This window comes from Bombyx mandarina, chromosome 03 (assembly GCF_030267445.1).
Source record: "Bombyx mandarina strain Sakado chromosome 03, ASM3026744v2".
NCBI classification, from domain to species: domain Eukaryota; kingdom Metazoa; phylum Arthropoda; class Insecta; order Lepidoptera; family Bombycidae; genus Bombyx; species Bombyx mandarina.
In genome coordinates, this window is record NC_143210.1 from 3469618 (window position 1) to 3485804 (window position 16187).

The 16187-nt window shown below is 35.8% G+C and overlaps 1 protein-coding gene across 1 annotated transcript; it reads right to left on the minus strand.

The window, feature by feature from the left end:
• Positions 1-711: 711 nt before the first annotated feature.
• Positions 712-14465, minus strand: LOC114252125 (lysozyme). Its single transcript, XM_028186635.2, has 4 exons — positions 14305-14465; positions 5606-5782; positions 3609-3682; positions 712-1121 (listed from the first exon to the last, which is right to left on the minus strand). The coding sequence occupies exons 1-4, from the start codon at positions 14369-14371 to the stop codon at positions 975-977; spliced, it is 465 nt and encodes a 154-aa protein (XP_028042436.2). The 5' UTR covers positions 14372-14465; the 3' UTR covers positions 712-974.
• Positions 14466-16187: the final 1722 nt, after the last annotated feature.

Consider the following 16187-nt stretch of genomic DNA (forward strand, 5'->3'; position numbering starts at 1 on the left):
AAGTCCCACATACACCGCGCGCCCCCTAGGCGCGGGGACCTCGTAGGAGGTTCGGCCATCGGCCCGAAAAAAAATAAAAAAAAAGGTCTCTTTCGACGATACTCGGACATTTGTTAGCAAATAGTGGAAAGTCCTCCAGGGCGCCTGAAATTCTTCTGTCCCCAAAAAAATGTGTCACTACTGTCGTGATAAAGATATGTTTTTATTTTTTTTGTTGTTTATATGGGCGGACGAGCTCACGGCCCACCTGATGTGAATTTGCTACCGGAGCCCATAGATATCCACAACGTAAATGCCACCACATACCCTCAGTTATGAGTTCTAGGGTCTCAGTTTTTACAGTACAACGACTACTTCACCTTTCAAGCCGAAAAGCATTACCGTATCACGGCGGAAACAGGCAGGGTGGTAGTACCTACCCGTGCGGACTCACAAGACGTCCTACCACCAATAATTATGCAAATTAAAATGTTGCGGGTTTGATTATTATTACACGATGTTATTCCTGCAGCGCAGACGTGACTCGTGAACATTTGTTGAGTACGTATTTCATTACACAAATTGGTACCTGCTTGCGAGATTCGAGCACCGGTGCATCGCAAGATACGAATGCACCGTCTTATCCTTTAGGCCACGACGACTTCATACTTACTTGTTTGTACTTATTTAGCCATTACGGTCAGTTTTTGATTCGTGAATTAAAACGATGGGTTTATTCTAAAGACTAGTTTATTCTGATTGTTAAAAAAATATATATTTTCTATTAAATTACATTTTCCAATTTGTATTTCGAATACACGAGAAGAACCGTTTGATGAAAATGCTTTTATATGAACATCTTTATTCCAATTCTAGATGAATTGTAGAGATTAATCGTAAAAAGAATATTGGCGTTGATGGAAACTATGACGGATTACCATAAAACAGTGGCAGGTTACAGTAATTTGGTCGGGTTTTTGATTAGACAAAGCTATTTAAGATCGGTACTGCGCGAAGACATTGATGCACTGGTTAAACACGTTTACATAGTTAAAAGGAAGTTCGCCGGTGCACCCGTAGCCTCCCTTCTTGTGGATCGCCATGTAGTCATAGCAGTTGACCACTCCGTCGCCGTTGCAGTCCTAAAAATATAATAAATATAAATTTTACGATGTTCGCGTTTAAAGATCGCAGATGCGGAGGAAATTCAATAGCAAATACGGCGTCACTAAAGAGATATCCATAGACACAGCCCACTGAGTTTCTCGCCGGATCTTCTCAGTGGGTCGCGTTTCCGATCTAGTGGTAGATGTTGAAGATGTCGCATCTCTTATACACAGCATTCCCTATTACAAGAGCAATCTGAAATAAGGATGAATAATGAAGAAAACCACAATACTACACATCGAAAAAGAAGTTTCACTTCATTCACGTGCACCAAGTTGTACGCGAACTTTTTATTATTTTTAATTAATCATACCCTAATGGGGCATCAATGAAACTATCAAACGTACACACTTTTAATGAATCATATCCAAATGGGGCATCAATGAAATTGTCAAACGTACACACCGAAAATGTCTTCCACAATATTGTCGTACGTAAAAAAGCGACGGAATTTTTTCTCTAGTCCATATTAAACGCCATATTTTGATTAAAATATTAAATATGTATGTAGGATTCGTATGATGAAAACAGGAGCGCTAAGTTTTTTTTTTATTGCCTTTTTAGGCAGACGAGCATACGGCCCACCGTGACGTGAGTGAAAATGGTAAGAAATGGAAAAGAGAATCACCGACAGAATGACAGACAAAAGGGAGATGGCGATGATGGTTGAATGAGCAAGACGTAAAAAAGATGTCAAAGATTTGATATTCAATTAACAGAAGATTTTGGTACAATAGAATAGTTTAATTATATGCGCCGCGATCCCTTCTTAAACTTCTTATTCTACAAATATGTGATTCCGATCCCGCATAACGTCATGGACATGATATTTATTATGGAGTTCGAGGTAACCACCATATTGTTATTTGTCGGTGATGTCACCGCACGTATGCTAATTATAACAATTGACAGTCTTAGGTACAATGTATAATATAAAAAGCCTACTGGATCTTCCATACATGAAGCTAATACGAAACATTATTAATCCCATTGTATAGTTTATAAGCTATTGTCCTGAGAAGGATACCAAGTTTAGATATGTAAATGTAGATTATCTATCTTATGCTAAAGATTTAAGCGTCTTGATTCTCGTTTTATTCAATTGTTTGTTCATTGTTGTTCGGTTTTATCTTATCCCCTTATTCTACCAGATGGGGTACAAGATATTATTCCTTCATTGTACAATTAATTAGTGAAAAAAAGGCACTTGCCTGCAGGATTCGAACACCATAGTTAGATTTCTCGTTACGATTACAACGTTTGCCTAATCTTTTAAGGCATAATTATGTACTTTATTAATTATAGAACTTTTATCCCAATCCATTTTAGAATTTATGGTATGGTAAGTTGGTTAAAATGTAGTTACTATTATAGATAATGCGGGATTTACATTACGAAATTAGTGTCATGCATGTTGAGCTCAGTTTCACGAAAGTAGTTTCGATATATGCGAAAGTAATTTCGTTAAAAAATTAGTGTCGCGAAATCCACAGTATCGCAGTAACCATGGCGCCTTCAGCATCAAAGTTATAATTTGCTATATTCAATGTAGCTAAAGAAATGTTTATAATATAAGCATTTCTTATAATATAAGCATTTCTTCATTTTAAGTTTATAGGTATATTATACCTACAAACTTAAAAAAATACTATCAAAAAAAAATTTGGTAGATTCAAGGATGGTCAACAAGAAGGTATTTAGGTGCAATGAAGTTAGTCTCTGAATTAGCAGATGAAGATCCTGAGAGTTATAAAAACTATTTTCGAATGAGTGAAGATAATTTTGATTTTTTACTGTAGGTGTTTCGAGTCCCAGAGACACCCTTGTCGCTGATATTCATTAAGATCAATTTTTTTTTCTATACTCCATTGTTGGTTTGCCATTTTCAACGCTTGAAGCGCGTCCGAACTAACAATACACACGTCCGCACAGCGCAGGCCCTTTCGCGACATTAGTTTCACGTCGCGTCTGCACTATGAAATTAGTTGCATGACACTAATTTCACCAAAAAATCGTGCAGGGCACGAAACTGATTTGCATGCATGAACTTAATGCATGCATTACGAAAGTATTAAATTACACGTGAAACTGTTGGTAAAACTAATGTCACGAAATTAATTTCATACCACTAATTTCGTAATGTAAATTCACCTTAACGAAATAACGAAATTTTAATCGTATCTAATTGGTCTTTAGAGACTTTATAAAAAAAGCTAATTCGATATACTAAAAAGTGGATGCAACTTTATGTGTCTCGTGTCGGAAACTTCAATATTATTTAGAACTAATTTACTATAGTAAATAGTAGTATAAAAAAATCTTGGCCCGTCTATAACTGTACCAAGTTTCGAAACTATCGGAAAAATGGCTTAGGAGTCCATAGAGGTGACACAAAAAATAGCATTATTATTACAAATTATGTTTTTCTACGAAATTAAAATTTATAATGGGTTTCGTCTTACCTGGCCAAATCTTTTCATGTAGTTTTGGACGGTCTGCGCGGCGCAGTACGGGTCTACAGTGCAGCTAGAGTAGGCTGAAAATAATAAAAAAAAAATTTAAGTACGACCCAATAAAACCTCTTTCGAATTTTTTTTATTAATTTTTTAATATCATATTTTATACATTTTATTATTCATATGAGTGCTCTATGGTCTTAAATTAGGGCAGCGACAAATTATCATCGACTATTTATGAGAAATATAATTTTATAAAAACATTTCGAAGTCGTCGTGGCCTAAAGGATAAGACGCCCGATGCATTCGTATGTAGCGATGCAGCGGTGTTCATATCCCGCAGGCGGGTACCATTTTATCTAATGAAATACACACTTAACAAATGTTCACGATTGACTTCCACGGCGAAGGAATAGCAAGCATCGTGTAATAAAAATCAAACCCGCAAAATTATAATTTGCGTAATTACTGGTGGTAGGACCTCTTGTGAGTCCGCACGGGTAGGTACCACCGTCCTGCCAATTTTTTTTTATTTTTTTTTTTTTATTGCCCTTGTAGGCAGACGAGCATACGGCCCACCTGATGGTGAGTGGTTTCCGTCGCCCATGGATTTCAGCAATGCCAGGGGCAGAGCCAAGCCGCTGCCTACCGCATTTCTGCCGTGAAGGAGTAATGCGTTTCGGTTTAAGGGTGGAGCAGCCGTTGTAACTAACTATACTGAGACCTTAGGACTTATATCTCAAGGTGGGTGACGCATTTACGTTGTAGTTGTCTATAGGCTCCAGTAACCACTTAACACCAGGTGGGCTGTGAGTTCGTCTACCCATATGAGCAATAAAAAATAAAAAAAAACATATTAAATTCCAGCAGCCCTAGACAAGAATTTCTTTGTTATTGCTGAAAACCCACACGAGGCGAGTAGATAAAAAACAATATATATTTTGAATATCTATAAGATATCTTAAAATACGCCAACCAGGGATCAGTCCTGTGATAAGTAGTCAAGGTTATTAACGACCGGACCAACAAAGCAATTGAAATACGAAATAAAGGTCGCGAACCAAAAACACAAACTTACTGGGCAACATTTTTTTTAGTACTCCCGATTCTAAATATTAATGAAAGCTATTTTGGTAAATCATTTTCACTGTTAGTAAATAGTACTAGTGACGCCAAATTGATAAAATATTGGCTAATTGATGATTGATCTGGTGATCAGGTGATATATATGGTACAATGACAAAATAAAACATAAATGTAATAATTATTTATTAATGTACATACCTATGTAATGATTTTTATTAATTATTAAGGCTAGGTATTATCTATGCTATGTGAGAAAGGAGTTTCAACATTAATTTTAATCAAATTCTCGAATAATTTAGAAACGTTCAGAAGAAAAATAGTTTTAAGATTTTTGTATAGATTTAAAAATAACAAAAGAACGTTGAGGAATTTTTGTTTTAGGAATCAAGGTTAGGTGTAAGAAATCGAGTTTTCCATTACATAAAAATTTGTCATCGCTGTTAGAAGTTGACCTTGTCAGGAATTTCGTATATATTATCATTATAGTTAATAGGCTAGGGCTTATGATGTAATTGTTTATGATAATGAAAAAAAAAACGATATTCTGCTTCCATAATTTTCGGGTATTTGCAGTCCTGTCTGGAATATGACCGTGCTCACCACACCGTCTACTCCCGTAGTTGTCGTAAAAGGCAAATAAGAGATTCACCAGAGAATGAGCAGCAGTGTTTCGTGAGGGTACTGTGTTAGAATATGTTATAACTAAGCACAGGTAGGTACTACTACCATTCTACATATTTATGCCGCTAAGCAGTAACGCGTTCCAATTTTTAGATGATCATAGACCTCATGCAATTCAATTGAGACTTCGACCTCAAGGTGGCAGAAAGACTAAACAATGAGGTCCAAGTTAGCTCGTTACCGCAAGGCTATCAGCGCGATAATGATTAAATGCCTGTGTCGCAGTAAAAACTTACCATCCGGAGCGTCAGGTGAAAGACCATTGATAGTGGGTTTTCCGGCATCAGCCCAGTAGCCCCATGTGATGCGGAAGAGGCCGCACGTCTCACCCTCGCACTGCAGACCTTGTTTGCATCCAGAGATAGCCTGGCAAATACAGCCAAGACACACCTCCGTCACAGGGGGGAGTTCCGCTGTAATCAAGAATTCGTAAATGGTACCAGGCATCAAGAATCTTTTGGCTGAAGATAGGCTTGTGTGAGGTCCAAGTTATTGTTGGATATCTTCACAGGGTACTCATTACTCCTTTCTTTCAAACATACACAGCATTTTATTTCAAACAGTAGCTATAACTCTTAAGGTTTACTAAGTTTTTTATAATTTGTAATTATTTATACCAAGGTCAATGATTAACAATATTTGAACAAAAAAAAAAGAAAATCAATCGATTGAACATTGCAACACCGGACTGAAATGTCAAATAAATTTAATTTATTTATCAAAAAAATGTCATTGACTCTCAAACAGCGGTGAAATACGAAGTTCAAAACCTTAATAAAAGTTCTAATAAAAATGATGCCTCAATAAAATAATGCAGTAGGTATTCGATTGTGGTACGTGGCAAACATAACGAAATATTTATGTAAATTGCTGCTTGCTTGTTTGCTGGCACAGTGACGGATCCGGAGTTCGGGTCAAGGCCCAGACTACTCAAGGCTTTTTTCTCCAAAGAAATTTGTCTTTTATGCTATGGAATTTTAGCTCGAGTGCATTTTGTAGGTCTGACTCGATTACGCAGGGTTAGGTATCTGTTAAATGTCTGTCGCGAATTGATCTTGCGTTTTGTTCCTAAAGTTGGAGCAAGCGTATACAGCAAACCAAACCAATACTGTTTTCACTTATATGGTTCGTGGTACATAGAGGCAGTGTCGTTAGGGTGTTAATGACCTGAAAATGTTCTGCGCAAAGAGTTACCCCTTTTTTTTTTTTTTTCGGGCCGAGGGCCGAACCTCCTACGAGGTCCCCGCGCCTAGGGGGCGCGCGGGGTATGTGAGACTCAACGATCTGCAGGTGTTGAGAGCAGACCGCGGGCCCAAGGAATTTAGGGCCCACCCACTAAACGACTCCCCTGCACTCTTACACCCGGCGTCCGATCTCCGTCCGGGGTCAAAACCCGGTCAGAGTAGGGGGGTTCCCGCGGTCAACACTACAACCAGACACGCGGCGCCACCCCGAGGACGCCCGACCGACGGGTCGTCGAGGCGATAGTCGACGACCAACGACGTCAGTCTCCGCGGTACGGCGGCCCTTCAGGCCGCCCGGGCGATGCCGCTGGTGTTCCGGGATACCCCGCTGGGCCAGAACCAGCCTGCCGGGTCGGAACGGGATACACCGCCGACCGGGTTGCTCTTCCACAGTATGTTCGGCGACGACAGCGACGACGAAAAAGCGGACCGCATCGCAGTCCGCAGCCGCCGACGCGTCGTCCCGTCCTCCTGGTGCCAGCGCGCTAGAGTGACGGTAGCGTGCGGCGCAGTCTCAACCCCCTTAGGTCGCCCCGTGACCATCACCGGGAGGAGACTGCCTCCTCATAGCAAAGAGTTACCCCTATCTTAACCAATACGTTTCACGTATTCCCTACTGAAATCATTTTTAAAAATAGATTACAGAATTCCTTGAAGTTACCGGAACTCGCGAAATGTAATAGACAAGTCCGTTTGGTTTTTACCGTGATTTAAATAGTGTTCTATTACGAAATCGGCAAGAGGTTCCTCTTTGTGAGTGGCCTGGCATAGACATTTGTAATTATTTTTTCAATAACAGGTACATGCGTCAGTCAGTGAGTCATCGCGTGCAAGTTTAAAAAAAACTTAACAAAAGATGCTGCTGATTTGTAAACGAAAATTTATGCAAATTTATAAAAGGAATATTGTATTTGTCGATGTTTTAATAGATTCAATTATAAAGTTGTTTCCATTGACATTGACTGCACACATCAGATATGTAGCATCAGTGCATTATCTGCAAGTAAGATAACCCGGAAACAATATTAATTACATTTATAGCTTTTAATAAATTACGCACCAGGTTCATTGAATATAAAAAAAGCATCTCTTATTTTTATTGCTTGGACGAGTGAACGAACATACAGCCCACCTGCTGTTAAGTGATTACTGCAGCCCAGAGACATCACAATGTGAATGCTTCACCTTGAGGCTTGAGGCTTGTCTATGTCTCAATTGCTTAGTAATTATGTAGATTTTTTTTGCGGGTTTGACTTTTATTACATGATGTTTATTCCTTCATCATGAAAGTCAGTCGTCAACACGAGTTAAGTAAATATTTTTCATCACAAAAGTTTATGTAGACCGTCTGTATGTAGGGCGACTCATCCTTTAAGCCACATCGACTCAAATTCGTTATGCTTTATCTTTTTGGGAAAGTTGACAGATACATTTATGTGTCGCTCGAAAATATCAGGCAAAACATTAGTCAAATGTAATCTTGGAATCCTCATTATTATTATAGGTACTCGTCTAAACCAACAGCTATTTTATCAGATCTTATTTTTGGGGTCATTATACATATTCCTATAGCTAAGATTAGTCCGAAACTTTTTTAAATATAATAATATCATACAGCCTTGATCTTGAGCTGTTGAATCTAGCCGTGCCGATGCAACAGGTTGCAATAACTTGCATCCGGTTGCAACAAAGATTGTACACTAAATAATGTCCTAAAAATGGGAGCTCGTACATTTGTACGTTTGTTATACAGTCACGCATAAATGGCTGAAGAGAATTAATTGAATGAAGTCTCTCTTATGGGTAGTTTATAACTTGGATACTGTTTATCGGGGTAAGTGACATGACCCGGTCAACGCCGGGTTTATCTCTATTTAAAAATACGACAGTATTGTCTGTTTCATGATTTGACATTTCTAAAAATTAGTTGGTAGTCTGGACCGGAGATTGATATAAGTAAACTTTTATCCCGAAAATACGCCAAGTCTTTCATTTTCTGAATTATATTCTAACTATATTCTAATATAATAATTCTGAATATATTTGTATATAACGCATGTGAAACCGCGGGGCATGTCTAGTGCTACTTAAAATGTTACTAAGAATATGCTTTCAGAGATCTCCAACCAGCCACGACCAAAGAATATACATTAACAGACAACAAATGCCAATTACGAGTCCTTTGTGCTTAGCCGAGTCCTTTGCCAGCCACGACCAAAGAATATACATTAACAGACAAAAAATGCCAATTACGAGTCCTTTGCCTTTGCCGAGTCCTTTGCCAGCCACGACCAAAGAATATACATTAACAGACAACAAATGCCAATTACGAGTCCTTTGCCTTTGCCGAGTCCTTTGCCAGCCACGACCAAAGAATATACATTAACAGACAACAAATGCCAATTACGAGTCCTTTGCCTTAGTTTTTTTTTGTGATGAAATTTTATATAACATGATAACTAGTCAATAAATCCCTAAAGTAATGAAAAATATTTTTCACGTGTTCATTCTGTAATTTATTACTAGTAATTAGTTTTCAACTTATTTTTTAATTCGATTGCTTGTGGGGGTTAAAATATGATCTATTAGCACTTTTTTACAAGCTTGATCTGTGTTTTTGTAATTAAACCTTTTTACGTAATTTTCAGTGACTTTCCTTTAAAATTTTCCAATGTATCAAGGATCGAAAAGAATACAGAAATTTAATTGTTTTTGCTTGATCAGATTCACCAGGACAAATGAATTATTACTTTAATTTTTGATTCGGGTAATTACTTTTTTTTTATAATATTAGAAAGTCGTTAATGTCTACAATATTCATTTAATGAATACTTAACAATTGGACACGGACCACTACCGTCATGAATATTATAAATGATTAGACACGTCGGATAATATTGATTGAAGTTCATTTACGTGACACGTCATATTTGCGATTGCGGAAACCGGAGAATGCCCATATTTTATGTTTTTCTGTCATATTCTTTGAATAGTGGTTGGTATGTTAAGCATACATTAGCTGAATGATTAATAGCAAACTAGATTTCCATGTTAATTATAAAGTTATATTGGTAACAATAGCATTCAATGCATTAGTAATTGCAAAGATCAGATGACAATGATCGATGAGCAATTAATTTAACGATTAAGAATTAATGCCTTGATATGGGATTACATTGTTGCTTCGGAAATATGTAGTGGTAGTTACAAAAATATCCCCATGAAGTTATTATATCTATGGACATTTACTAAATATTTTTTTATATAAGCAATGACAAAGATGTTGGGAATGTAGACTTAAATTGACGTTTAACCCAGGCTGAAAATTTCTAGAGATCATTTTTCTTGTTAATATTTGTATAGGGGTTATTAGATGTATTTTTTAAGGAAAGACAAAGGTGTCGTGGATCTGTTTAATTTAGGACAGTTTTGTTGATTTATACGTTTACCACAAGAATATCTAATAGTTCTTGCGGTCGCAAGTCTTCGAGAACACATTACTTTTTTTCGGAAGGAACGATTACTGGTGACCCGATGGCCATTCCAGTTTCACCAGGACAGTTGGGCGAGCAAAGGCTTTATAGTGAACACATTTCATGCAACAAACATTGAATTAAGGAACGAAGCAATTTAGGAATTAACGATCAAATAGATAGAAAGATCAAATAGATCAAAGAGAAGTTATTCATAGCGTTAAATGTTACTTATATAAATTAAAACTTGCAGTTGTTTGAATAAAATGATTAAATTGATGCAGTGTTAAGTTCAATTGGGTTACACATTATTTTTTCACCAAAATATTTATTTATCTGTATTTTGTCAAAGTTTTCGGTAAGTAGAACAAGATTGACCAAAATGTATTTTTTTAACCCGCGATAACCTAGCACCAAATATATCAATAATAAATTGGTGTTTTTTATTGCTTATATTTAACGAGCTCACGGTCTACGGCTAGTGTTCAGGCCAGAGCCCATAGACATCAGGGCTAGGTAGGGCTGCAATGTGGAAGACCCACCCACCTTGAGATGGAAAAAAATACAAACAAAAACAATAACATACGAACTGACATTTACATGAACTTTACGTGGGAGAATCGACTAGTCAGACCAGGATTTCCGACATAAATTATTCAATACATTACACATTACAAGTTCATATTTATATGACACTAGCTGACCCGGCAAACGTTGTGTTGCCTTAAATAAGATTTCTAGGGAAATTCTACTGAGAAAAAAAAAACCTCACTTAACCACATAATACCTCATCATAAACAAAAAAAATATCCAAAAAATTAAAATAAAAAATAAATGTTTGGGGTAGACCACCCTTTTCACTTAGGGGTATGAAAAATAGATAGTAGCTAATTCTCAGACCTACTGAACATACTATTGATACACAAATAAAACCAATAAAACATGGCTGAAAAATGTATAGTATGTCTCAAATATATTAAGTGTATAATCTATGATGTATAGTGAGTAAGTAAGACAGGAGACCGGCTTCGTTCTCATCCCTACTACGTGATGTTTGCTGGATGAGTGGTGACACCTGGCGGGGATAGCTGATCGATTGATAGTTGATCAGTAGTTGACCGGCGAGGGCGGGAGACCAAATTCAATTTAAAAAAAATCATAATTAAAGGAACTTGAAATTATAAACTCTGAATAAGAATTTATCGTACTACAATTATAATATTTGATTGCCATCTTGCAACCTTATTGCGGATCTGTGCATAGAATAAAAAAAATATTAATCGGGATGGAAAAATAGGGGTTGATTGTATAAGAGTGAAAATTGAGAGTAATATGATTTTTTTTATTTTAAGTCATGACAAAACAAAATAAAAAACTTGCCAAAAAAATTAAAGTTTATAAGTAACAAATAAAAAATAGGGGTTGATCATAGAGGGATGAAAAATTGAGAGTAACATCAGATTTTTTATTTTCAAGATTTTCATTTTTATTTTTATTTTGTCATGAATTAATTCAATTGAATTAATTCATGACAAAATAAAAATAAAAATGAAAATCTTGCCAAAAAAATTAAAGTTTATAATTAACAAATAAAAATAGGGGTTGATCGTAGAGGGGTGAAAATTTCAGAGTAATATGATTTTTTTTATTCTACGTCATGACAAAATGAAAACAAAATTCTCGCAAAAAAATTTAAAGTTTTTAATTAGCAAATAAAAAATAAGGGTTGATCGTAGAAGGGTGAAAATTTAGGGTTGTATGTATTTTTGTATGCTGTATCATAAAAAAATAAAAACAAAAATTTTCGTCTAAAAAATAACAAATAAAATTTAGAGGTGGACCACCCTTAACATTTAGGAGGATGAAAAATAGATGTTGTTCGATTCTCAACCCTGACCGATATGCACGCTAAGATTCACGAAAATCGGTCGAGCCGTTTCGGAGGAGTATGGCAACGAAAACTGTGACACGAGAATTTTATATATTAGATTTATATGTATGACTAGCCGTACTCGCCCGCTTCGCTGGGCATTTAAAATTAACATTCTTATTTATTGTCATTATTATTAGGGAGTTCAACACTCATATAAATATTAGCCTATCCATTGAGTACATGTATTTTCTACATGGATACCAAGTTTCAAGTCAATCGGATGCACGGTTCAGTAGTTATAACGAAACATCCGTAAAAACCACTGTAAATTTTTATATTAGGATAGACTAGTAGCTACCGTGTGTGGTATGGTTTAACCTATAGGTGACGCTATGCGAATTAGAAACACAACTTCTGTAATTAAAACAGCTATAGGTATGTGTTTTTTATGATATTAGATTTCTACGATGCCATTATTCCCAGTGTCAGGGGCTTGTAAAAACCCTCAATTGTTATATGAAAACGTACGCTGTTTTATGAAATAGGAAATGTAAAATGATGTTTGGTTTTATTAAAATTGTAATTGAGATTTAACTGAATGAAATGGAATAATACGAGTTAAGATGAAATTAAATAATGTCCCAGCAAATTTAAGGAATTTACCGAGATTTGAGTGGGTTTTTGCGAAATAGCCGAGATACTAAATTCCTGCACAGATGCTAAACGTTAAATATTATACGTTTAAACCTGAAGAAACACTAAATTATGAAAATAAAAATAATTCACAGAATTACTGTAGTAGTAACTGTAGTCGTCGTGGCCTAACGGATAAGACGTCCGGTGCATTCATGTTGAAGCGGTGCACCGGTGTTCGAATCCCGCAGGCGGGTACCAATTTTTGTAATGAAATACGTACTCAACAAATGTTCACGATTGACTTCCACGGTGAAGGAATAACATCGTGTAATAAAATTGAAACCCGCAAAATTATAATTTGCGTAATTACTGGTGGTAGGACCTCTTGTGAGTCCGCGCGGGTGGGCCACCACCCTGCCTATTTCTACCGTGAAGCAGTAATGCGTTTCGGTTTGAAGGGTGGGGTAGCCGTTGTAACTATACTCGAGATCTTAGAACTTGTATCTCAAGGTGGGTGGCGCATTTACGTTGTGGATGTCTATGGGCTCCAGTAACCACTTAACACCAGGTGGGCTGTGAGCTCATCCACCCATCTAAGCAATAAAAAAAAAAAACTTCACTCCTCGCTTTCCCGCCAAAAAGTACATTTTTTTATTTCAATTATTAATATAATACTAGTATGGCTCATGATTGAGGTTACAATAGCTCATCGATATTAGCAATGCCAGGGCCACTTGAATAAACTAGTTTTAAAATCAAATTACTTAATACAGTTCTATCATGATTTTATAATAATATAGATTTAATATTCTACTTGGGAAGAACAAAGGTGATTCATGAATATAATACTTTTGAATTGTCTATGTTTACAACTTTTTTTTTATCACGGTATTATGTACCATACAAAGAATTATTAAATTAAAGAATATTTAATTCATTTTACGTTATTGTTAGATAAGAGCCCTTCACTCGCGTGTTAAGATACTGAAGAGACATTAGTCATTTTGAGATTGAAGTCATGGGCATTATTAAATGCAACTTAATTGGAACAGGCTGGTGACGCGCTTACCAGAGCAACACGCAGCCTTAAAGTCTACACTAATAGCATAGCTAATAGTTCTAATCTAGTTTTTCGGAGAACTGTAAGTGTGAATAGAAAATATTCACTACGTACAATATGTTTCATTACGCGTAAATTGTTAATTATGGCGGAAAAAAGAAAACTGTTCGAAAATTTATGTCAACAGTTCTTTTTTTTTTCATAGCGTATTGTGTTGGCTTAAGTATATTGAAAAAAGTACTGCGTTAGTTAGAATTGGACATGACTATTAGTCAAAAATTATACGCTAAAACATAATCTTCAAAATATCTGTGTAATATGAATGGCACATTTAATTTAATTTATAAAATCAGTGACTTAAGTTAATCTTACGTGTCTTTGAATAATTATGAGTTCCAGAACTATTATATATTATTACGTAACTATATTAGCATTAGATTTAAGACTAGTGTTCCGTTGTTAAAATAAATAAATAAGTTAAACTGAAAGTGAACTTCTGATTCTTTAGGTCAATCAATTTAAGATAATGAGAACGATTTATGTGTACATTGAAAAAAATCATAATTAACGCAAAAAAAATTTAAAAATAGAACGAGATACGAATGTTGTTTTAAGAAATAAAAACAAAAATACTTAAAACAATACTAACAAACATCGGCGAAACAGACTCCGGCAACCAACAGCAACGCACAAAACCTGATCACAGCCGAAGCCATTGCGTCGAAAATACACAAACAAAAAAAATATAATATTAAAAAATGATGTGTATGCGCTCGCACAACATACAGACTGACATTGATCGTGGCCTTAGCGCGCTTATATTCACTGACCGAGGACCACTGAATCACATCATTCCGTGAAATTATCTGATTCCAATATGGACGTGTTTTGTTTGACTGCCAATTTGATATCCGCTTCTGAGGGTTTTTTCCTCACTAATATATCAAAATTTATGAATGCTGTTTTTATTAATAAATAATTTTATAAAACAATAGAATGATAATAAAAGAAATGTCTACCTTAAGCCGTAAAAGTGGGTTTGATTATGTCTATGACTCGCAAAAATCGAAGATAATAATTGTAGAGAAGTTGCAAAATCTTTTAAAAGCAATTATTGTTCTTGGATTAGACGAAAGTAGATGTCCTGAAGATGTTATTGCCTGTTGAAGTCAGTGTAAGAATTTTTTAATAACTCAAGTCTCATTGTAATAAGATTTTTTGATTGTGTGGTGTCGACCTAGAACAACAGTGCGTCATCTCTCCGCGGATATCGTAACAGGCGACTGATGAAATAGCCGGAGAATTAACTCAAAAATTTACGGCCCATTTTTGCCGCGGAGTTATCCTTTATTCCGATTTGAAGAGTAGGATACATATTCGTCATGCAATGCAATTGACATTTTGATCTTTGGCACTCACGTTGTGATATTTATGGGCTTCTAACCATTTAGCACTAAGCAGATTGTAATGTCGCCCAACAATTATATGCTACAATTATTGTCAGTATTGCAATAATGCAGCCTGCATAACATTCAAACTCGTACAAGCTGGTGACTATTAAACTAAATATTTGTCTATAAACGTTTACGTTAGGGCGAGTATTTTTTAATATACATGAGAGAATTACTAAGATATTACTAGTACCTACTCATTCGTCATACATTAAAAGCGCTAGTTGTAAAAATTGGATGCATTTAAACTTCTTTCGATTATTTTTTTCCTACCTAATGTGATAGCCTTGAGAGGCTATATCAGCGTAACCTTAACTGGTAGGTGAGCTCACGGGGCTCAAACCTGACGACGTTGCTAACACGAGCCCTAGCAAGAGCCGTGCTTCGCAAAATATACTAACGGATCGGAAACGGGACCCACTGATAAAATCCGGCGAGAAACTCAGTGGGCTGTGTCTGAGGGTGGGATATCTTTCGAAGTACCTAGTAAATTCTGTGGTGTCGTTGAATCATTTGGATAGTGTAATATAGATGGACGATAATTGTTGTTATTCTTTGCTGTATTTATTTTGACACGATTTCGATACAGTTTCATGAAGCATAATTACATCTGTAAAGCGTTAATTACTGAATACTGACTGTCCTTTATGTCATCATTTTAATATACGTCACTTAAATCTAGTATTACTCTTGTAAAGTTTTTTTAAATTACGTAGGTACTATCTAAAGTTCTCTAAAATAAAACAATGTTTGAAAAATCTGTGTTGTTTGCGAAGTGTTTGTTTGATACAGCTTTAGTATTTAGTAGACTTTAGTATTGAAAATTCCTTAACAGAAATTTATGCTTTAGATCGTCATTGATACTAATTTCGGAGCGTTACTTTTCTCATACAATTTTTAAAGAAATTTCAGTTAATATTTAGCATTTAGCATTTAGAATATAAATTTTAAAATCATATTATAATATTTAACACTGATATTTCATACTGCGATAAAAACTAGTAATCAGACCAGGGCAAAGAAGAGGCACCAGAACTAAAGAAAGAAAATTAAACACTGTTACAAAAGACTCCAATAAAGG

Coding starts and splice junctions, on each gene's coding strand:
- LOC114252125 (XM_028186635.2), bottom strand. CDS start 14,371: ATGGCTTCGGCTGTGATCAGGTTTTGTGCGTTGCTGTTGGTTGCCGGA. Junction 5,783..14,304: donor AGTCTGTTTCGCCGATGTTT/GTTAGTATTGTT, acceptor TCTTGATTACAG/CGGAACTCCCCCCTGTGACG. Junction 1,122..3,608: donor ACATGAAAAGATTTGGCCAG/GTAAGACGAAAC, acceptor TTATATTTTTAG/GACTGCAACGGCGACGGAGT.